This window comes from Falco biarmicus, chromosome 5 (genome assembly GCF_023638135.1).
Source record: "Falco biarmicus isolate bFalBia1 chromosome 5, bFalBia1.pri, whole genome shotgun sequence".
In the NCBI taxonomy this organism is placed as follows: domain Eukaryota; kingdom Metazoa; phylum Chordata; class Aves; order Falconiformes; family Falconidae; genus Falco; species Falco biarmicus.
Window position 1 is genome coordinate 795776 of NC_079292.1, and position 25793 is coordinate 821568.

Below are 25793 nucleotides of genomic sequence, written 5' to 3' on the forward strand. Positions count from 1 at the left end.
ACCTGGCTCCTAATGCTACCAACACTATCATTACCAGATGGAACTAAGTTTGGGCATCCCTGGCTGTAAGGGAAAGTCCTGCACTAAACATGACAATACATAGCAGAAAGGGTTTGAAGCATGAACTAAGTTGCAGAGGAAGTTTATTCTTTGTAAGTATAGCAGACAACACTGTCTGGCAAAACGGCCCTACCTGGAATCAAGCTGTGGCGATCTTAACAAATTTCTCCTGTTGTGAGTAATTTCTTATTACTCACGATCTGCTTTACACAATATACTGCTGTTGAATAAAGGGGTGAAGTGGTGTCAAGAGCAAATTAGATTCTTCTGCCTAGGGTTCATCCTGTGAGCAAAAGAAATACCGGGGATGCTTCAGGCAAGTTGCAAGACAGATATATACCTCTATTTTTCTTTTTAAAACAGAAAAGGTTGCTGTCTCTTCTCTTTGAATGGTGACTTTAATAGAGTTCTTGATGTATCTCTGTTAAAGCAGCCTCTCCTGCTTTCTATACTATCTGCCACTAACCTGCTTACAGCTTGAAGGAAAGCCAGCAAGGAGTTTAGGAATAAACGGTAAGGTCAGGGTTTCAATCCATTTTCTTGATACTGTTCTGTGGGCCATGAAAGAGCATCAGTCTGTGCTATGTACACTAGGAGTGCATAACAAAGCATACACAACAATAAAAAACCTGCCCGTAGCCACTGGTACCCCTGCTTGATTGGGTTTGCTATTACTGGTATTACATTTCAACAATATTTGTATTACTTGTCAACAAGAGCAAAGCTGGCTTGCTCTTTCTAAAAGGATTAGGAAGACAAGCATGGTTAACAGCTTTATGAAAGCCTGTTATGTCTAGACACATTGACCTACACTTCTAGTTTATACCCAGATGGCAGCATTAAAGATACTGCCATGAATATGACGGAGGAAGCCTTCACGTCTGAAATGGTCAGTGGCTAATGCCACACTTCCAAAGGAAGAGGGAAAGAGAGATTTCATTTCTTCTGAGAAATGCACAAATGCTACACTGATGAACATACAATAAGAATGGGAATTACAATGCAGAGAAAAAGACAATGTATCACTTACAGGTTAAGTATCTGCTTTCACGTGCTACTGCTGACAGTTACTTGGGAGAATCTGGGCACACCTCATTTTTTATTTAATGACGTGTAAGTCACATGCTAATCAAAGTTAGAAAACAGTTTCTTACCTAAACAAAGGAGATAGATCAAAATGTTGCAAGGGGCAATTTAAACTTTTTACCTCTATTCTTGTTAAGTTCTAGCAGCATCTCTGAAAAAAAAGCTGAATTCTACAGAAGACATTCACCAAATTCTAATGACTTCTGCTTAAAAGTTTTAAACTTAATAGTTTTACTTTTTTATGTTTCCACTTCCTGCTTCTCTTACAGGTAGACACTGAAATACTCTAAAATGGAGATGTAAGACTGACTTTCTTCTTAAGGTACTGTTGAGAAGCACTAGATGAAATACAGAAAGAGAGCTTGCTGTTGTGTAGGCAGTTGATCTTGTATATTATTTACACAGCAGATCAAAACAAAGGTGAAAACTAAAACTGCAATTGCAAATATGAATATCAAATAACTGAAGAACCACCTGCACAAATAAAGATGCAGTGCTATTCTCAAAGGTACAGACTGGCTACCAGAATAGAAACTAGCAGGAAGACAGCCCACCTGAGGAATTCTGTAGTACAAAACACAGAGGAAGAGATTAAGATCCCATGTCCTCTTATGGGAAATCTCAGGGCTTGGAAGGTATAAACATCAATCAGTTTGTCAATAAAACACACAGCTACAATAATAAGAATCAGACATACCATCCTGCTAGACATATTCAAAATTCTAGTTTTCTTAGGCAATGCCTGCATGCATATTTTCTAAAGCACACACTATTTTTCCAACATCAAATCCACGAATCATATCCAAAAACAAAACTGTGAAGCATAATCCAACACCTCTTCATGAAAACATCCCCACTTCTGATATGACTAAGCACTAATAATGTTCTTCCAAACAATCTTCCATTGGCTGGAAACAGGCCTCTGGCTAAAGCACAACAGGCATATACTTTAATAATCTCTTGATTACCTGGATACAGCCTGGAACACCTAATAAATCTATCTATTTTTCAAGTGGAGTGGGATTGATTTCCCCTGGGTTTCTTTGTCAGTTCCGTTTTAGTACTTAATATGAAGAGAAAATTATCAGAGAAGGTCAAATCTGACATGAAAAACTAGGAGGACTACACACTGATGAAGACTTTTGCTACATTTACAATAAATGTCCACCTGCTTTTTCTTAGGCCCTATCATCGTTCAGTCTTTATTTAATATTGCATATGCTTCATAGCTTGTAACAAGCTTAATCATAGCTTGGCAACATGCTCAAATTGCCAGAAGTTTCAACATTTGAATAGTAATCAAGTAAAAAATGGGGTGGTTTTTTTATACCATTTTGCTATCAATAAATAGTCAAAGGTATTCACCACAATCATGACTTCTTACTGCAGGAAATAACTTGAAATGAGAGGTCTAAATAAAACTTTGAGACACAGATAATTTTAATCCTCAATTATCTAACCAAGCCAATTTAATGAAGAGATTTTCCATTCTGTATATGTCCTATTTTCATGTCAACTTTCAATAGTATAAACAAATGCCATATTGACTTACAGGTAAATTTAACCATTGGTAACAAACAGCATAAAAATCTTGTTCTAATCCTCTTTGTTCTCTAATTTAAAACCCAAATTTGTTAGGAATTTGTACTTTGTCCTCTTACCGTTGTAAAGGGGATTTAATATATTTTTTAAAAAAGAACAATAAAAAATATACACAAAAGAACATGATTTTTTTAAAAAGGCCAGAAGACAGCACTAATGATATTACAAGTAGTTAAATAATAGATGTAGCCAGGTTAAAAATGTAGATAATTGTATTTAGTATGGATGAATGTAATTATACATGTTCATTTTGATATTCCCTACGGGGATTATTTACCTCAAAGTTCAAAATGCCCTTTAAAGTTTTAATGTCAAATCTTTTAAATCATTTCAATATATTACTGCATAGCTAAAATGTAGAAATCTTACAGTTTTAAGAAACAGAATTTTTGAGATTTACCTATAAAGCTTGGCAATATTGGCAATGTAGTATACTGTGCTTAATGCAAAGTCCTATCAAACATCAAGCTTTTATCACTTTAACACTTTTAATATGTGTTTAGAGTTAAACTACTCATATTAGTATCAGATCCTGCAAAATTTTATTCTTGCAAATATTTTACAAGGCCAGTTTTGTCAATTTCTTTGGATATTCTCAAGCGTGAAAATTTCTCATGTTAAGACTTTTTTCATGTTTAAACTCTATTACACAGAGCTACGCAAAATGAAGGAAATCAAGCTCCGAGCACTTTTACACTTCACTTTTGAAAGGAAATAAAGAAGAAAGTGTATTTTACCTGAGTCTCCACGCCTTGCTCAAGCAACCTTTTAGCCTGATTTTCCACCTCAAGGCGAGCTCTTGCAATAAAAAGCAGATCATTTTCAATTACTTCTATTCCAGAGAGATCTATCCCTTGAGAAAGGTAATCTATAAAAGCAACAAAACATTGATAACCATGACATAGGATAATGGAACATTTTAAACATCCTGAAACATTTAAAAGTTAGTTCCAAGGGACATTTTTGCATGTAACATCTGACAACAGAGTATGTCAGAGTAATGTATTATACCAGAAAAACTGAAAATCAGAAGATTATTACTCAAGAAAACCTGGATATTTAATACACTGAATTTAGTTCACCACACTTCTCCAGACACAGACACTGCTGAAGAGGTGCACAGCATGAGTTCCAAGAACTCCAGAATCTCAGTCACAGGGCAGGAAGTCATCTCCTTGTCCCAAAGGATTAACAAGATAATTAAACTTCTCTAACCAGATGTCTGAATATTGAATAACCATGATTTGCTCTAAGATCTGAAAATCCAGATGTATTACTGGTTTACAGATTCAGATTATACTTCATATATTTAAATCACACTTCTAAACATTTGGAATCAAACACAGAAGAACGGCAACAAAAGAAAACAATCTCCCCCCCATTTTTAATCACAGAAACATCACAAAACTTATCATCAAGGAAACCACCATCAGCAGAGCCTCTATAGATTACTGGGCTGGACTGGCATCTGTAGCAAGAAAATCTATTCAAACTCAACTTTTGTCACTGGCTATGCAGATTTGGCCAATTCACCTTTCACTAACAGCCACTTAGTAATGAGAGCACTCCAGCAAGTAAAAAACCCAACATTTGATCTCCCTCTATCAAAGGAGGTTTGAATCTGTGATATTTCTCCCAGACACATTAACTTTCTTTTTTTTAATTCCTGTGCTTTGGACTATTTAGGCTTTTCACATTGGACAATTTCAAATATAAAAGACAACCCAGGGCATAAACCCAAGGTTTTCACACTCCCTGAGGTCCCCGAGTTCTGTGTTCCCTCCAGTTGGCTCTTTGCCTGATCTTGCATGCCTGACCTAACTATTGACCTGTCTTTGAAAGAAGGGCTGGAGGATGCCTCTTCCCAAATGTCTTTGATTTCTTAGTCACACTCACTTGGGACTCAGAACTGCATGTTCAATTTCCTTCAGGCTAATGAAAACCTATAGTTTAGATTGGGCTAGAACTCAAATCATTCAAATGCTATGCAATTACACCCACAGTTATCGTATATTTTTGCAAATCAAACTGACTATGGCCACTGCTCTGAAATCCACATTCCCAGAATATGAAAAGCATGATCTGAGAACACCTACTGCTTTAGGCTCTTCCAAGAACAGACACACCTCTCCACTTAAAACTCTGAATTACAACATAAATTAGGTGGGAACTGGATGATTAAATTTATAAAATGAACACTTCTGAACATGTCTGGGTGCATTAGATTAGACCTGCAGAGAAATGTAAAAGCAGCCTGGGAAGGTACCCAGTGAACCTGAAGAACCTTCAAAGTTAACAAAGCCTCTCTTTTTTTTGCCTTGCCCCCCCCCCCCCCCTCCTTTTTTGTCTTTCTAGATTTAAATCATCCCAATTCCTGATGTCAAGGTAGCCTAGACCTTGACACTACTGCCTATCTCCAAGATAATGCAGAACTAAGAACTAGTCTCATTTACACATTTTTCAGCATTTTGCTCAATCAAATCAGGTCATCCACCGCTTCTTTTGAAAGAACCAATAAAACTAACAAAATTATGGCCAAGGCATTTCAGCCAGTGTCAGATACTTCCTTCATAAGACAATGTTCCACTATTTCCATTTATAACCAGCCCACTACGACTTCCTAATAAAGTTATCTTCTTCTTATGCCCCCCAGTAAGTTTCTTAAAGCACAGACTTAAATTCCAACTAAGCAAACAGAACTTTTAAATCTTTACCAAATAACCTTTCACTTTCATAGTCAATTATTTTTGTTTATTCACAATAAACTAATTTAAGCCTCAAATCAATTTTAGCAACCACATGGTCACAACTGAATGCAACATTTCAAGTGAATTACTTCACAGCTATGCAGAGAATATCCTCGTACCTGCATATGAAAAACACTGCATAAGAAACTAAAGCAGAAAGTTTAGAGAAATACTGCATTAAAGCTTAGTAAGGCACAAAGGAAATCAGTTCTCTTAACAGTACAGTATGGCAAATAGGTTTTAATCTAACTAAGAAAAGACCTGCAAATGCTTTGTCTGTATGCATTTGTTTAAAAATGGATCAGAGAACTCAAAGGACAGCCAAGCAGCAGGACAGCACACCTCATGCTGCACAGGCTATTAATGAAGCCCTATATGCAGGCATGCTTGCAAAGCTGCTTTTGCCAGGGGCTACAACAGCCACGCTTACCCAGTTACTTCTCTGCAACTTTTTGCTGTGACTAAGCTGCATACCTACAGGTGGCTTTCCACATAAACCTATTAAAACTAGTATTAAACTCCCACTAACTTCAATTACTGACTTCAATGAGTAATTGTCTTGAACGTGAAGACTAGTCCTCTGACCCCTTCCTCTCAGCTGTACAAAAAAAAAAAAAAAAAAGTGCAAGGAACTACCCACAGATTATGTCTACTGCCACAGTAAATTCTGAAGTAGTTTCTTGGCAACATGAGATTTAAAAAGGTGCAGATATCACCAAGGACTTACATAGCCCATAAATATAAGATCTGCTGTGAAGTTCACTTATGTCACAAAACCATATTCTGCAACCCCACGTTACTTAAATAAAATAAAAATATGGTTCTGATCTCCTAAATCCGCAGAAAACGCTGTGGAAGAGAACTAAAAAAGAGACTGTTTCTCCCTGCTGTATTTTAAAATCTCAAAATCTATATTAAGCTATTTCAAGTGCTAAAAATCTAATCCTTCTGATGGTTTTAAGAAAGGAACAGAAAGACCATGCTGCTTTGGCTTCTGCAAATACTTCCATCTGTGTCTAAGACTGGCAGCCACCTCCTGCTCAACTGCCAAAATCTGCAGCTTTGTTCCAGGTTTCCTGCAATCCTAACAAAATGCTTTGGGACAATGCATTTCATTTAGCAGGACTTCAAAACAGAGGGCCTTTCTGGGGGTTCAGTGGCTAGACATCCTGCTACAGATGCTCTTAGTTGCTATTCTAACCAGTAGGGAAGCCATAGCAATCATATTATCATATTTTCAAAAGGAAAGCAGTTTCCATAAGGACAGCAGGTCCATGGCAGAAACACCTCCAAGTGATCTCCTGCCATTCCCATGTGAGAGCAGAAGCTGCAACACAGGCAGAATATGCACCTTTTGATAGCTTTTATCATCTAAGCAGACAACGTCATGTTAGAAATCTCTACACTCGCCAAGAGTGATGCTGCCACTGCAGACAGCACGATGAAACTGAGTAGAAGGGTGGTTGGCCAGATCATAGCCAGAGCCACAGTGCATGCGGGATCCAGTTTGTTTAAACCACTGCAGAGGAAATTGCACATTCCAACCAGTCAATTTTAGTTAGCGAAGAAACCATGTCACATGAAGTACAACAAAGACACTACCAGTGATTAACCCAGGGACCTGCCAAATCCAGGATTTTGCTTCAGGCATTTGTGCAATCATTATTTTGTTTCTTGCCGCGCACAGTCAGTCGATAACACTATGGTCACGATCAGAGGTGAGGCTGACATGGGCTCTGAGATACTTGTGTCTTCTCAGGAATTAAGCAGACACAATGGCTCATTCTCCCAGTTAGCACAGACTCTGGGGGACTGGGGCCAGGTTTAAAACTTGTCATCTTTCCTTCTGCTTTAAACTTAAAGCACTAGAAAAAACTAATACTATATTAGAGAGTATAGTATTTATAACTGCCACCTCTACCCTAACAGATTTTAAAAGCAGATGTATAACATTTTGTTAACTTTGAGAAGACTTCTGCTTTAAATGAATTAGGACCTAAAAGTCTTATAAGATGCCATGCCAGGGCTGGATGCAGTTAGGATTGGATGCAGCCACAACAGGCATTGCCCTCACGCTAGCATGACATGCAGCCTGCTGCTTCAGACACTTCTGCTCAGTGGAGCCAGAGGGGAAATCAGAGGAGGGAGCTACAGTGCTACAGCCATTCCTCTACCTCTCATCCCTCTGATAATTCTACCTTTTTATATGGGTTCGTAAAAATAAAGGCAAATCCTTAACTCTCCCATAGGGTGTTGGTATTGCTTCCCTTCTAACTATCACACCTTATTAAGCTTGGAAAGCACAGCTGGAAATGACTTTTTAAGGACTTAAAATACAGACTGCCTGCTGAATCCTCTTCTTGAATGAAAGTATTCTATGTCAAGGCAGAATACACTGAGCCCTAGGAATCAGTGACATTTATAACCTACCTCAGCCTAACAAAGGGTTAGAACTTTGTATTTCTTAAAGAAAAAATATTTTTGTCATTACAGCTCCAAATTTTCTTGGTTTACTAAATCTGAACAGCTTTTCTAATCTACTGGCTGAGATGCTGCTTACAAATGCATTTTTTAAACCACCATTTCCCAGATAGTTATGTAAGAGGAGTTTAATAGACAGAAACAAATCCGATATGCACATAGTACATTAGGTAGAAAAACAATACTTTGAGCAACACAGTTAGCTTTTCTTAATCTAAGTGACTGAACAACACAGAATTTTTCTTTTATGTGTTCTCATCTTTTGACCTCAAATATTGCTCTGTGACAACATATAATGAAGAAAGGAAAAAATCTGAATTAAAACTTTCTGTAAGTATTAAAATATGTTTTGGGAAAAAGCTAATTATGAAGCTAGCATCAATACGACGTCCACAAAAAAACGTATTATCCTCTTTTCTTAAACTGAGTTGATTTTGAGCTTTTGCTAGAGAATCAACAGAAGTCTACCGAGGACAATCAGGTGCGCTAACAAAGAGGAAACCAGGACAGCCAGTAATAAACCAATGTCATTACACTGAGTCACTCAAGAGGCTACCTGAGCCAAAAGAGAAATCCTTCTGTGCTCTGAGAAATAACCTCAGTGATACTAACAAAGAGGGGAAAAGAATGAAATTAGAAGAGCTAAAGTGGATTTCCCTAGGAGCAAACACCGAAGATCAGCACTGCCCCACCAATGCATATGCAGCAAGAATAAGAGATGTTTTATAAGAGATTGGGGGGCGGGGGGTGTGTGAAAGGAAATTAAGCCATTCCTGAAATTCTAAATAAAATCACAGATTTGTAAAACCATAAACTTTTGTTTGCCTGTTTGAGGAAGGCTTATTTGTTTTGTATAGGTCATTTGTTTTATTTTGCTTCTGCAGTCTCAGTCACAGAAAATGTCGATGATATCTGTATCCTAAGGCTGTTCTTTTTCAATAATGAAGAAAATTTACAATTTTGTAATTTTTACAAACACTACTATTTTTTTTTTCAACAGGTCCAAATGATACCCAAGAGTTCTGTTAGGATTTAAGTATGCAGAAGATGAGAGGCTACCAAAACATGATTTGTTGAGAAATACTGTAGAAGACTGCTACTGCACAAACATTACAGTGCATGCAGCACAGCATTCATACTGAAAATTACTCCAGAGGTAACTTAAGCATCAGAACAAATTGGTTGAAACTGTCCATTAGAAATAGCATATTAAAAATAAAGAATGGCAAGATGGCGTAAAACTGCAATGCCGTTATTACTTTCAGCTGACCTGACTGCAGGCTGCTCTGAACAGAACACGCGCTCATTTCTACCTCCATGTCCTGAACCTGCTTCTCTGTTCTTTCACTCCAGCCCTGCCTCCAGGTCTTGGCACTCATGAGAGTTGCTTCTGTTGAGTTAGCTTCCATCTAAAGGCATTCTCTCATCTGGCTCATGATACAGACACAGAAGAGCATAGGGAGAGGGTAGGAACCCACAGGTAGGATACAGCTTCCCCTCTTGGTGGAAGCTCACATGTGCATTGGTAGATGACGTTCATGACACTGAATCTAAACTGCTATTTGCAATATTTATTTCTGTTACACAAAATTAGAAGGGAGTGGACAGATACTGCAAAAGCACATCAAATCTTTCCTACGAGGGAGGAGTATTCAGTAATGACAATCAATTTCAGTTTTGAAAGGGGTTATTAGACTTTCACAGTCTTTGGTCTTAAAGCAGTGCCTAGATACAAGCACAAAACAAACAAAATGAGTGGACTCATTTGTTCGAACTGCTAAGGACCCATTTGAATTTTTTTCCATCTGCTTCTAAAGTACCTCAAAGTAATTTGCTAATTCAAATGGGCCACAAATCTAATCCAGCACGGAAACTTCCATGGTAGCTAACGGAAATGTTAGCTACTGAAAAGGAAGGACAATATCCTGTTTGCCTCACTTACATCTGAACCAACAACCCAGGACACCGCTGGGCCTGAATAAGCCGATTTGTTTGTTTTTATCAGTGCAGATAATATAAAACTAAAACCAGTCTTAGACCAGGGCCTGAGATCCCAATACCTCAGCAGAAACCCAATGCTTACCCTTTTGTGAAAGCAACGTAGTATTTTATATTACATCTTTATTCTCTAAGTTGAATAAGTGAACACCCTAACTTAAAGAACTTCTTGTGGTGCCTGCTTCTTGGAGGCACTTAAATTTTTCATTCAATTGATCCACAGAGCAGATGGGAATGGCAAGAGGAGGCATATTTGTAGGTCTTCAAACTGGAAGGTGACACCTCCAAAAAGAACCTTTCTCCATGTTCTGTTTTAATCAAACTAATTCTCCACATAGGCCGAAATGACTGCCCTACACTGCATCAGGCACTGAAGTAGTTGCTGAAGCAAGGCTTATATTAAGCCTTTAAATCAAATGAAAGGGATTTCACTAGTTACTATGAAACAATACCTTATAGCCATCTTATACAATGTGAACTCTTCAAAAGAAGATGTTTATTCCTATAAAAACTGCATAGATTATGGTGCCTTGTGAAGTGTTCAGAAGAATGCAATTGTTCTATACTATGTGCCATATACAATATGCCATATATTTTAGATATACTTTACAAAATTATCAATTTTGAATCTCAAATTATTTATCTTTCAATTTTTCTGTAGGTATCATGAATAGAGATTGAATAGATACCGGCCAAGTATCTCTGCGTCCTCTTGATAGTTGCAGGCGTGGCCCTGTTTATGTACATTATTAAAGAGGAAGAAGATTTTATTTTACTAAAATGCCAGTTACTTACAAAACCCCTGCTATCTTTCCTTCCTTTTCCTACTGGACAAGATTCCTGCAAACATTTCCTTTTCTCAGTGAAACAATCAAGAATAAAATCTCTCTCTGCCACTAAAATGCCATTAAGTTCCTATGAAAACTGATCTGTGTTTAATCAATTCCTACCATCTTAAAAATTAACTACTTGTATCCATAATACATAAGGTTTCAGTTTTTAGCTGTTTGAGCAACATTAAGTGAGGCAAAATTGTCCTGCTGGAGACAGAAACTGAGTGAGGCCCATGGTGCTGTATTTCTGTTTACTTTCTCAGACAGCACATTAACACACTCTTGCTGCTTAAGTCCAGAAAAGGAAACAGAATGTATTAAGACTACCAGGTACAGTTTCTGATAGATGCCCCCAGTGAAGGGGAACATTAAAAATAAAAACAGAGGAAACTTACTGTTTCTCTCCAGACTGCATGCACTAAATTCAAAAAATACACCCGAAGTTGATAACAATACTGGAGGAATAGTGGGGAAAACCAGCTAGCTATTTTTAACATATTAAAGCTGCATTTAAATTGCCTTGATGGAAGAGTTAATTCCTACTGCTCTCTGGGCTGGAAATCAGATGCCAGGCTGGATCTAGAATTGATGGAAATGAGTTTGATATCTATTTTTATCATCACCACTGACTTAACAATGAGCACCATATTTTGGAGACATTCCTGTGAAAATGCCATGATTCAGAAAATAGCTTAACACACCAAGACAAACATTACTTAGGTCTAATCACAAGTTATACCACACTACTCCCACATTCACTTAGGTCTAAAGCAAGAGCTGTTGAACTCCTTTAAGGTTCCCCCACCCACGCACCATTACATCTCCCCCAGCCCTCCCCCTCGCCCTTGAATACAGACTCACAACCTTACTTAACCACGACCTACTAAACCTGCTACTTGCTATTTTGCCCACTGTCTCCTCCATCACCTGGACCACCAGGCTCAAAGGGGACTGGGCAGCAACTCCACATCCTGGAGGCTGATACTGTTTAATATCACTGTTAATAACCTGAATGATGGGACAAGATTAATCCTCTGTGAGTTTATGGTGACAGCAATTTGGGGGAAGTGCTCAGCACCCTGGAGGGCAGGGCTGCCATTCTGAAGAACCTCAACAACCTTGAGAAATGGCCGGACAGAAACATCACAAAGTTCAGCAAAAGCACGTTAAGCCCTGTTCATCTAGGATGGCATGACCCTGTGCGCCTCGCCTGAACAGGCCAGATGCTCACTGGCTGGAAAGAAGCTTTGCAGAGTGGACAGTAAGTTGAACATAAGCCAGCAGTATGTCCTTGTGGCAGAGGCAGCCTACTGTGTACCAGACTGGGTGCAGCAAAGGTGTAGCCAGTAGGCTGAGGGAAGTGATTATTCATATTATTTGGCATTTGTAAGGCCACTGTACTCCATACCTCCCAGTACAAGAAAGAGATTGACAAACTGGAGTGAGTCCAACAGGGAACCACCAAGACAGGGGACTGAAGCGTATGAGCATGACAGGCTGAGAGAACTGAGTTTGTTAACCTAGAAAAGAGACGATCAAGAAGAGATCTAGCTGCTGTCTTCTGCTACCTAACAGGTGGTCAGGAGAAGACAGAGCCAGACCTTTCTCAGAGGTGCACACAGGTAGAACAAGAGGCAAAAGACACAAGCTACAGCACAAAAAAGACATCTGGGGAGAATACCACATTTGTGGTGCTGCCCACCTTACCCATGAAGGATATTAACCTGCAGGAATGCACACGTTCGATTTTAATATAATTAAAATTGGTAAAGTCTGAAACATTAAGATCTAGAATGCTAAGAATCACCCTAAGCTTCTTATGCCTTCCCTCAAAACAAGCTGATTTGAGAAACTTCCTCAGGAGCTCCAAAACATTTTTAGTAACTAAACCTGCTTTTTTTCTAAATTCTCTGTGATAAGATACTGCCAAAGAACTGTAACATTCATGCCATTCAGCAGCAGCATTTGGACAGAGCAAAAATCAACTCCACCCTAAATATTCTATCTGAGATATGGCCTGGAAATCAGAAATCATTCAAAAGAAAATTTCTTACACCAATACCTATAAATTACAAGTACACCAGGTCCATAACATGATCCAAGATGTATAATCATGAAAACAAAGCCAGTATCTATGTCATTTTAAAAGGCCACATTTTATTCTTGCAATTAAGATTGCTCTTCATTAAAAATACACTTCTTCATAATAAATTCACTTAAGTTTAATTTCGACACTGCAGAGATAAGGAACTGCTCTTCAAATTTATGTGGCCTTTCAAAACCAAATTTACTGTGGAAACAAAGCAGTGAAACCTCTACAAGTCAATACTCCTCTTGGGCTTTTTTTGGAGCTAAGTAAAAATAAAAGAATGTTGCCAGTAAAATTCTAGTTGTCCTATTTCTATTTTGAACAGACTTCATAGCATCACAGACGCAAAGCAATGTGTATAGCATATGTGAAAAAGATGGAAACAGAAAGGGGGCAGAAAGGTGTAACACAGAACGGGAGAGAGATAAAACCCAAATGGGGGATTACCAAAGAAATGAACTTACTGGTTGAAAAAGGTGAATATGACAGTATGCTCAAAAACAAGGTACAAAAAAATATGAAGGAATGTAACTTGTGAAAGAATACAAGTACAGATCAGTTTATCCAGTTTGGTCTTATTAATCTGTAAGAGTAATTTAGTGCCATCATCTGCTTTCCTCCTTGACAGTTTCATCCCCACCTCTACCTGAGCCCATTGCTTTGCACTGCTTGCTCATTACCAATGCAACGGCATTTCTGCTCAAATTTCAGGAGAGCATCCAAAACTGGAAAACAAAGAGGTAAATAAAGCTTGTTTTTAATAAATTTCAAGCAGATGCTATTTAGGATTTTTACTGTCAGGAAAATATTTCTTAAAATCCCAACAGGTGAACAACAAGCAGTGCTCGAAATGGAGTATCACATCAATATATAAAATGAAGCAGGATTAAAAGAAATGTGCTCATATCAGCAAGAGATAATTGCATTGAAAATATATTGCAACTGCATCATAAAACCACGTAAAGGAATTATGCACTTTCAACTGTATTACTGGAGCGGCTGAAGAAAACCATCTCTTTCCCGTACAAAGACAAGGACTCATCTAAACGGAGGTATATGACTTCATCTCTTATTTACAAAGTAAGCATCACAGTCATGAAAGCAGGCAAAACAGTTATGATTAAAGGGATGTAAAAGATAACCTAAATTTACACGTTAGTCTGAAAATACCAGGGGTTTTGGCAGCTTTTAAATATCATTAATATGTTATAATTCAATAGCTAAGTAGTATTTCTTAATATAGAGCATTATGTAAAGGTACAGCGATGCAGTTTAAATCAGTACCGTGCCCTGCTGCAATAGACACATCAATGATAAAAGAAAATGAGGGATAATGGATGATGTGTTCCAAAAATCCTAGTCAAAAATAGCTTCTTTCAAACATCCCATCAGTTGCTGAGATGGCAAAGATGGCTGACTTCGCTGAATCAATGCCCTCAAAGGAGGGCAGAAGAGATGTTGGTTCATTGGTGTGTTTTAATTCATGTTAATGGTTAATGACCTAATTCTTGAATACTTTTACATCTCAGTAAAGGTATACATGGACAGTGACAGACTTAAGGTGTACAAGTCTACAGCTACCTTACTGAGTTAGTAATTTCTAGCTGCACTTCATTTTTTCATTTCAGTGAGATATATCCTACATTTTTTTTAAGTTTTTATCATTATTTTTGCACTAAAACATGCATCCAAAAGTGTCAGTTTGTACAAGAGATAACATGGATCACTTCTAATACATACTTGTAAATGCCAGGAGATACTTTAAGATCAGTAGTGCTACTGTGCTGTAAAATCAATTAAAAAAAAAAAATCATGGTATTTTCTTGTCCCCTGGATAAGGGGGAATACTACTTTTTTCTTTACTATATATATAAGCTGCAAATATTTCTTCCACGTTCCTTTCTCCTTACGGGTGTCTCCTGTTTCTTTTCAACACTCACCATTCACTCCTTCCTTTCTTACACCTTCAGGAAAACATTTCTGCAAAAGCAGAACTGCATTTTCTTTAGTATCAGCTATGTTAACTCCCTTGGTAGTTTAGAATATATTTAATTTTTCCCTTTAATAAATACATATTTATTTCCTCTCACCTCTTCCTTGGCATACCATCAATAACTTCCTGCAATTAGCTGCAGATTTACTTGATGTTATCATCTTTAGAGTCAACAGATGTTGCACAGGCTATAAATCACACTGGGTTTATGTACCTCATACTTTGTGGAAGAACACAGAGAACCCTGTGTTATCCAGAGTGCTTCCATAGACAATGAACATAATTGCAAAATTTTATAACATCATGCAACACATCTTATCTCCTACGGTAAAGCCTTTTTAAAGTTTAGAAATCAGCCTATGGCACAGATCTGCCCAGTCTGCCAGAATTCTCACCAGTTCTTCTTAGCAGTAATAAAAATTAGCAATAGTACTAAAAAGATGGGCAAGAAAAGAATGTTGTTTGAAAGCCAAACTGAACATAACAGTGTTTAGATTCCAAATACCTGCATTGGAAGTTAGCCTCCACAGGTGCCATCCTGTGTTAGCATCCACATTCAACCATCTAATAAAAATCTATAGTATTTAACCATGACAGAAAGACTGACAGCAGTTACCTCTGATGATGCTTTAATACATTCTATCTTGTACGATTTGGATAGTGAAACTGAAAAAAAGAAAACTGCTTTAAATCTTTCCTCTCCCTGACCCCTGGCCTCCATTTGTTGCAATTTGCTAAAAGTTACACAAGTTATATAGACAGAAATTGGTAGAATACAACTCTCACCCCTAGCACTTATGATAATGTTTAGCTGTACCTGCAGTAACAGGAATGCAAGGAAGCCGAAGGAAATGTCCCATCCCTCCAAACCTACCCCGTATGAGTTGATCTTTAGCATTCACCATAGCCACCAAACCTGCTAGATCACAAACCTGAATCATTGCTCGCCTATGAACAGCAGTGAAAGGGTATTTGAACAGCATACGTGCACAGTTGTTCCTCAAAGACTGAACAAAACAAAGCCCCCTAATAACATGCTCTAGGTCTGCCTGCCTTTAGATAACTGTGGCACCATACCTCTTCTGCTACCTGTAAAAGTTCTTCAGCAACCTAAAGGAATAGAATGATTTATCAGTATTTGTCTGGGATCTTTCCTGCATACTGACCCTGAGGTTTTCCAAGGAAGACATACTTACATTGTTAAAATTTGGAAACACATACATGCATGAAGATTGGTAATTACTATGGATTAAGATTTCATAAAAATGTATTTGTCGTCTTAATATCATTAAATATCAGTGAAAACAGAAACAGAAGCCACAGTTTTTCTTCTACTAATTTGAAACAAGCAAAAATGAAAAGCTAAGTCTTCTCAAATATGGTACTGACGACATGTTTGATACTATTGTTAATGTCACACAGACACAAAATTTAAAATTAATGTCTTTGGTAGCAGAGTTCAAAATAATGAGCTAAATGCTAAAAATATCAATTTATTTTTGTTTTTAAAGATTGTATATCCAAGGAAGCAAACAGTAAGTTCAGGCAAGTCTTTCAGTTGTTAAAGGCACAAATTGTTAACAGATGGGTGATAACATTTAATTTAGAAAATAATTGTTATTAAATAAATAACACTGATATTTTCTTCGTAGACTTATATAATTAGCTATGAGGCAATTATTACCTACATCTGCCAGACAATTAGATATAATAGTAACACAAAAAAGTTGAACGGGTGAAAAAAAACCTCGTGTTGCTTGAAGGATAAAAGATGCTTAGGAATTTAATACTTAAAAATAAAATTGAGAAAACGTACAGACTCATTGTGATTTTATCATAATTTTTATCACAGTTCCTCTAATGCTAAGTAATATTTAGTCTGACAATAGATTTTTCTCAAGCATCACAAAGCATAATTTTTGGAATTCACTGCTGATAGTTATGAATCATTTTAAAATCAGGAAAGAAACAGATTCTTCTCTAAAACTAACATTACCATTGTTATTGACATTGTTTAAACACCTTTCCTTCGGGGGGGGGGGGGGGGGCACAGGTGCGGGGGGAAGAAAAATTTCAAGGGAAAACCAGTTTCTCAATAGCATATACTGAACTTTCTTACAGGAACCCAATCATGAAGTTAAGAAATTATTACACTGCACCACAATTAAGATGTACATTTTTCCAACATCCAGAAACTGTATTTTGCCAAGTAAAAGCAAAATAATCAGAAAGTGAAATATCTTTAGCAGAAAATTAAGTAAAGACTATCAGCGATCTTAAAAATTAACAGTATTGATACATGCCTGACCATTTGTCACTAAGTCACCGGAAATCAAGAAGCAGCGGCATCAGAGTGTCTTGACTGGAAACATGACATCTGCAATTCTATTATGTAAAACTTGTTATTGTCAAATACATCTCGCTGGGAGATCTCTGCTCAGAAAGGAGCATATAATTTCTAGAACCGAGTAAAATGATTGCCCACAGATCCTAAGAGACAAGCTGCTGGACCAGCTGTGGTCTTGGTTATTAGCTTCACCCTCAGGTTAGCCAGGCTCCTCTTCCAACATGGGATGCTGAGCCCAAAGCATGAACAACTCAGAAAGCAGAAGCACCATGGAGCAACAATTTATGGTTTAGCAATATTATGAGCAATGGTCACTGTTACATTCATAATCCTCAATTCCTGTTTCTTTTCTGTGAACCAAAAAAACACTCCTTGAACCACGGAAACATTTAGCAATCAGCGTTTTCCATGACAACTGAAACTTACGTTGCCTGGAGCAGCAACTTTATGTTGTGACCTTGCCACCCAACAGTTTCAATGCCTTTTAGTGCTTGTAATGGAAGACACTGACTGTTCATTACATCTCTTTGCTTTTACCACAGCATTCATGATTTTATATACCTCCACCATAATCCTCGGGCACAAGAATCTTGACAGAGAGTTACTAACCGTTGGCAGGCACACTCACTAACCATGCCAGTGCCAAGCCTGACCCTGGCCCCTCTAGGTTTCTAGTTACTATGCCATGCAAGGGAAGTAGTAATTTCTACCAACTGAAAAGAGCAACAGAAGGTCATTAATATTCTTTCAAATAAAACTCTCAATTCACTTAATTGATTTTATGACTTTCTTTGCCATTTTAGTTGCAAACTAAGTATGTGAAAAGGGACTTTTTTTTTTTTTTTTTTTTTTTTTTTTAGAAAAAAACGTTGAAAGCATTTCAACAAGACCATTTGAAGAAATATATGAACACATGGATACTTTGGATACAGTCTAAAATTGCTTTCTGTGTGGTAGAACTTCTAAGAAAAAAAAATGGGAAGTTCAAAAAAGAAAAATCCAAAAGAGCTGGTCAGGGAAATGTTAAAAGTCCTAAATTCGGAAGTACGTAACACTGAGGCATCTGCGAGGTCTTGCAGTTGTATGGCTGGAGATGGCCACAACGTAAAAAGCAGTAATAGTTGCTCTAGGGTATTGGCTCCCCTGAACCAACTTTCAGTAAAGCAGCCAGAACCACCAGTAACTGGCCAGTCTCAATATGAGGGTCTGCTTGACTTCTCAACAGAAGCAGCTATAATGAGTAACTACTCAACCTATACAATGCCCTTTAGAAAAGGAAGAAAAATTTTGTTTTTGAAGACAGTGATGTACTTACTGGATTGCTGAAATGGTGAGAAAGTGGCAAACAAAGCATCAGAAGGGCCTTAAGGTCTAAGTACTCCAGAAGCACCAGCAAGACACAATGGCACACTGGGGGTCAATACTGATCAATCAATTTCAGTACAAAAAATTTTTTCCAAGGCTTGAGAGCCTAAAATGCTGACAAATTCCAGCTACTGAACATCTTAAATGAATGTGGCTGTCTCGGTACTTGGATCACAGCAGACTCCTACACCACGCAGTTCGGCCACGGCAGCAGAGCCAGGAGGCAGGTGACAGCCACTGCAGATGGAGACAGTCTAGGAAGGCAGCACTCCGGCTGCAGCTTACAGCAGGAGTCTTCCCACTGTGCAAACTCTATTACATTACTACTCTATATTTCTTGCTGTTTTCTGATCCAATTAAAGTCACTGTAAGTAATTAAAAAGGCAGGATTAGCTGACTGCATTTCAGGAGACATTACACAGATAATACTTGTAAATAAAATGGCTTATTAAGCCTGACTGAAGTAGAGGAACATGGCAGAGGCTCGTGTTAGCAGTGCCCTCAGAGGGCAGATGGCAGTCAGCCATCAGATCAGCAGCCCTTGGTCCTGCCTGTGACGGCCAGCACAGGGATGCTGGGACGGCTCTGATGGACCTCAGTTCTTTTCCTCTCCAAAAGCAAGCACTAAAGAAGGAATAAAGCTCTAGGACATAGAATTACAAGAGCAGAAGTATAAAAATTCCAGATTTAACAGAGGTTCCATTTGTTTTACACAAAGGAACTAAGAATAGAAACTGTAGCCTCTGCAAGGCACTGGCTTTTTAATAAAAAAAACAAAAACCCACTATATTTGCATGCTGTTATAAATGAGAATTCAAAATTAAATGCATTGTTTGATAAGATATTTCAGTAACTGGAAGCAGCTATTGCTTCCTAGTTAAAGAAAAATTATGTTGTATTATGCTATAAAATAATTTAGAGGGGAAAAACAAGTAAGGCCTATCCAATTCCAAAGTACAGATCTCTTCTGATTTCTGTTTTGCTACGGTTTTAGGTTTGTCACGAATTGGATGAAAATCAGACTTCAAAATGCCAAACCTCCCCAGAAAGCAACACTTTCAACTTTCATCCAACTCTTCCAAAGACTCATTTTCATCCACAAAGTTAATTATGCTTGGTCTGACTTTGGCAAGCAGCATTGGGGATCAAGGCAAATGGCTGGAGTAAGGGAAAGCAGACAGGTCTTCAAAGGCATTCTAGGTAAGACAGAGCACTCCTTAGGAGCATCATGCTTCAATAATAAAATTTTGTATTTGATAGCAGGAAATAGGAAAATAATTTCATTGGCTTGTTTAGAGAATGCCAGTTTTCCATCGTCTCATATACAACCACAAGTAGTGACTTGTAAAAAGGAGAAAAAAAAAAAGAAAAAAAAAGAGTGGATGGGTATGTATTTACAATTAATCACTCAGAGTTCATACGCCACAACAAATGACATAAAAGTTTTGTATGAAGTCCATTGCAGGGGTAAAATAAGCTAAACACAATTCCAATTTTAGAAATAAGAAGAAAAAAGTGAAATTGAGTATCAAAGAGCAACTAAGAAGAGGGACATCTGTCTGGGCTCACTGAGGGAATCATGTTAAGTTAATAAAATGTACAAACCACCAGAAGCACATTTCTGAGAGGAGAAAAAACACAAAAAGAAACAAACACCCCTTGGCCTGACAAAACAGAACATTTCAGAATACTTCTACCCATGCTTCCTGTCTTTGAGGACTCGTATTTTGGGAGTCTAAGGACTGTTTGCATATATGTTCTCCATCCTACCTGTACCCTCCAAGTAGCCACTCATGCTGCTGTGAGTCTCAGCCTTCCATACCTTCTGCCCCAAGTAAAGCTGGAAAATCTGATGTACAGTCAAGAAAGAGGAAGCAGAAGATGGGGAGGATGGAGAGAGGGACCTAAGCACTGTTTCTTTCCCTGGAAAATGACAGAGAAGGCAAACAGCAAGAGCATCAAGAGTTCAAAAAATGAGTCAGTCCTACATTGTCACAAACTAGCAATGCAGACGTGGAGGCATAGTACTGCCTTTCCCTTTCCCAGAGAACATGCATCAGCTGGGCCAGATCTTCAAAGGAATTTTTTGAAAAAAAGGGGTACAGCGTGAAAAGTCTGGGCCTGATAACAAAGGAAGCTATAGTATCCCCTCCTGCAAGTTATATACTTTATGTAGAAAGGTTAAGAAGCTATTTTTCAGCTACACTTCTCTCACTGCCTCCTCCTGAAAGTGATCGCTTTGCTGGCTCCCCCCCAGCAAGGGCTTACAAGGAATCGGACAATTCACCAGTGAGAACTGCATGGAGAGCCTGTAGGCAGAGGTAAGAGAGAAAGCACCTTAATAGGGAAAGATCTACAAACCAGAGACTTATGTAAGGGAAAACATACTGGTGACACTGCAAGGGCTTGAGAATTACTGGACACCAGAGGAACAATAAATAACAGGATTCTTCCACCCCTTTTCACACAGTGTGGACAGGAGAAAAAGATCCCAAAATTTACCTACACATTTCAGCAGGAGTCCAACAAATCACAAATCTAAAAAACTTCCAAACCTCCCTTGTTAGATGGATTTTGCTTTGCAAATGTGTTTAGAAATTGATAACTACCTGACTCATCTCTACCACAGAAGAGTTATTTCATGGTGTATTATTAGTCACCTGTTATCATCAGTGTCCTTTGAACCCATTTTGAGACTATGGAGCACAACATAAATCTGCCACAGCTTTTTGGCACCTCCTGCCAAGTACTTGCTCATACTCTGCAAAATTATGCAGACTATTAACCTTACATAAATTTTAAGAGGTTGGGTCTTCCCAAAGAACATTCAGAGGGCAGACATTCGCAGTTCATAACAGCAGCGACCAGGATCAAAACACATAAGGAAGAACCATCAAAACCTCTGCCTGAATTCAGGCACAGCACTGCTGTGCAATTGCTGTACAAGGAAATGAACTGAAACAAAGTCCATGAAAAACAAAGGCTGCTGCAACACCTTAATAACTCTACAAAATGTCTCTTGGAAGGACAGCCATAAACCTTATGTCTCTCCATCTCATCATATCTGAACACTCACAAAAAAATGAAAGCACAGCTCATTTTGCATTCAGAAATATATTTATCAGACATTTCTAAATATTTTCAGTATGAAACAGCATACCAACCCTGGCAAACATTTTATTTATCTTCAGCACAAAGTTCCCAGAAGATTCCCAAGTAGTTATCATAAGATTTCTACTAAGTCAAATATTAATGTAAATATTTCTAAGAACTCTTAGCTTCCAGTTTCAATTTAATTATTTTATAGGCTTGCTTAATATGTTATTGCTTAATATGCTTAAAATGTTTTGACTATCTCAGTCAATGTTGAACAAAGAAAAAAAAGAGTGCAAATGACTTACGAAAACTGTTCTTCATCTGGAAACAGTTTTCCAACACACACTGATAGGTTTTCTGCCCATCTGTTAGACCAGCCCCATCAAATTGTTTTGAGGACAAAAAAGGGGGATAGAAAAAAAGACTCACAATATTCATTATGACTCATCTAGTATTTTTCACTAGCTTTGCTTACTAAGTGTAACAGTTGATTCTATGTTCTGTTCTTTACTAAAAGAGTTAGACTAAATGCAGCTCTCTGTTACCAACTCTTCCTAGTACAGCATCATGGCAATGAAGGGAAAGCTCCACAGTATTGTTATATCAGCAAAAAGCCTAAGTGTACAAAAGGGCTTTTGCCAGCGTAATTTATCCCATTTCATTCAGGAGGTAACATAGGCCGCATTGGCAAAAATACATTTGCACCACTACACGTGTGCTGAAAGAATTGTCTGGAAGAGCCATATCAGCAAAACTTTTCTAGTGTAGATCAGACCCAAGCTACCCGGGCACCTCAGCACTGAAAGAACAAAACGTCCGAGTTCGCACCGATGGGGCTCTGTAAAAGGCATCTATTTTGAGTTCCAGCTAGCCCCTCAAGCATGCACTGCCTTGCAGACAGCAAGCTGAGAATTAAGAACGATGCTGTCACACAGCAGTGCATGGGCAACTGTTCAGCAAAAGTCTATTCTAAGCAAACTGATCTTCAGCACTGTTCACACTGCGATCAAATTGTCCTGCTGTATTTCCATGGTTTTCAGATTAAAAATTAAAAAAAAAAAAGAAAAGTAATAAAAACAAACTACTGGACAATACCTGACATTCTGAAATAGAGATACTGAATCTCTGCAACTTTCTCAAGTAGGTCAGATCATTTAACATGAGACAGTTGGCTACAGAGTTTTGTAGATGAGCTATTTATACCTTAATGGCAGCCAACAGTACAGATATCCAGTAAATGAGCCCAGTATGTTAAAAACAATGTTGCAGCAAGTGAAAATAATTCAAACCCAATTCAAACAACTCCATTTAATGATTGTATAGGTCTCATAAAATGGAAGTACATTAAATAAGCAGAAAAGATCGATATGACCAAGGGGCACCTGCATATTGATCAAGGAACGAAACCAAAGAGAATTATGTCTGATGCCTCACCCTAATTCACTGCTGCTCCTCACACAGCAGGGCTCATCTCCATGATTCCCTTACACCCCAGCCCAGTGACTATACAAACTGCCACTCTTTCATTCTTCTCCCATCCCATAAATAGCATTAATACTTATATTAGATGTACTATGCTTCTACTGTTTTATGAAATTAAGGCATAATTATAAATTCAAAAAGTAACAATAAATGCTTGGTGGATAGATGAAGAATGGATTTGTAAGTCAGCTTCTGACAGACAGGATATTTTGTGCTGAAAAAAGCTAATGAAGAATTACGTAAGCGTTTCAAAAATTCACGACAATGAAAATTACAATAAAAACTAGAGGTGTTCAGAAAAAAAATTATACCAAAATTTCTTCAACATACTATGTACACAAAAGACTTCTAGCTCAAAGATTAGAATTATTAGAAGACTTAAGAGTCTGCAGATCCTGAGATGGAACAAACTCTATAAAAGAATACAATGAAGATGAAGCCATTCTTTTTCAAGGAAAAGCTGCTCTGCCATTGATTCTGTCATTCCAGCTGCTCAGGGTTTGAGTTTTTTTCTTTTTATCTTTTACTAGATTTTTTTTCTTAAAACGTATTTAAAAGCCTACAAAATTCAATAGCATTAATACATTTAAACTTTATCAGACCTGTAATCTTATTTTAAAAAAATCAGATTGGTTTATTACCTTGTATTAAACTCTTTCCACTTGTAGTGGCAGAAATTAAGTGACAAAGGGTAACAAAAGGATCCTGAGAGCTTTGTTAGCAGAACAGCTGTGTTCAATGCTTGTCTCAGTCTACACAAAATTCATGACTTAATTTTCTCATCCACATTTAGAAAAAAGTATTTAAAACCATAACATACACCATAGCAATCTCAATACACAGCATGCAGATTGTCCCATACCATATGCAATGTTAAAAGAATGCTATCACAATAAAGTGAAACTTAATTGGCAAATAAAATTTCCAGGAGTACTGATTAGAATTATGATTGTCTCTTTTACTTATTATGTCCCATCAAAAATCATTCTGTCAAAGGCTAATGTTAAACTGACCCAGGTTATGAGTCACTCTGTTTACTCTGAGTTGTGCCGTTAAGGTCAGCTTTCTCCCACTCCTCTGCAATTTACCAAGTGTTCAGAGACCTCCAGGGGATAAGGGAAACAGTAACAATTAACATGCTTACTCGCACGTAATCTGACCATACTACAGATTTCAAGAAAGGGAAGATACTGAGATGGGGTACCAGACCCAAGTCCCTTGTGATTCAGTTCCACATCAGTTTACACTACCAATCTAAATTTGAGCCACCGTGGCTCCCTCCCTTCCACATCTTCCAGCCATGTTGTCTCCTCCTTTCCTCTGCACCCACACAAGTATTCTGCTGAACATGACCCCGTTAGCTTTCAGCCAGCTCAGCGCCTCACTCCTCCAGACACACATGCATCAGCACCTATGCAAGGAACAAGTACCTGTGTCTGGTGGAGACACAAGGAGAAAAGAATCTCAGGAGAACAATCTGTATCAATTAAACAGACATGGAAGCCAATCTTTAACCTACTCTGTGTACAAAGCTCCACATTAAAACAATAAAATACAGAACTCTATAAAGTTTTGGTTCATACCAAAAATTAAGATAGGTTTCCACCATCTTACTCAGCAATTACTGTATCTATTCAGATTTCCATGTACTCAATTACTAATTAGCACATGCATACAACATACAAGTATATATATTAGTTGCATATATTAGTTATGTATGTTATATTGCATATAACATACAACACATATACTAGTTGTGGCAAAACCACTCAAAAATTTCAAAGCTGAAGTGCAAATTCTTTAGGGAACAGAGCTGAGCAAAGTACCAAACTTAGGAATACAAAGTGGAAGACTACCTGGCATTGAAACAAATACCTTCAGTAAGGGTAAACTCTGTGTGGAAACAGTAAAGGAGCTTTTAAATGGCAATTAGACGAATCAGATTATTCAGATAACACTTCTTATCAGCCTTTTTCAAGCGTTCAATCACTGTCCTTCACAAAAATGGCTTAGGTGGATCCTATGTATATTCATAGTAATTTATGTATCTAATTAAGCTACTTGCTGGTGATTGAGAGGAAGAGGGATTTATTCTTTGGAAAAGCAGAGGGATAACACTATACTGTCTTAACAAGCCAGTGAAGAGCAGAAGTCACTGACCCTTGGAGTGCTCCTGGTCTGCAAAGCAACAATGCGGTGCTCACCCTGCAGCAGGCAAGCAAAGCTCTCGCCAGACTGTGCCCAGCCCTTCATTTGGCGCTGCAGCTTCCCTTGCCCCTGTAGGTATATCGGTTATTAAACAATCCACGTGTGCAGATCTCATCAGGATTAGGCCTCCTACGCAGGTCTAACTGCTCCTAGGAAACTACTGAATACATGTATATTGATTCAAAGTATTGATTCAGTACGTTTTAGCATGCTGCTTGAAGAATAAAACTAAAACCCAGTACCACCCCCTGCCCCAGAGAGCTTTTTTTTTTTTTGAAACATATAGAGCTTTTTAGCAAATCCAGATTTCTCCAAGCAGATAAAAGTCTTTACTAATTAGTAAGGGCTACATTTGGTAAATGTGGATATTACAGATAAGTATTCTGGTGTAATAATCTCCTTACAT

At 37.9% G+C, this 25793-nt stretch overlaps 1 protein-coding gene across 1 annotated transcript in view; it reads right to left on the reverse strand.

The window, feature by feature from the left end:
* The window catches only part of COG5 (component of oligomeric golgi complex 5), a 183358-nt gene that overhangs the window by 103082 nt on the left and 54483 nt on the right, over positions 1-25793 (reverse strand). The window contains exon 7 of the mRNA XM_056340299.1: positions 3486-3616. Coding sequence (XP_056196274.1) covers positions 3486-3616 — 131 coding nt within the window. The remainder of the gene's footprint in view (positions 1-3485; positions 3617-25793) is intronic.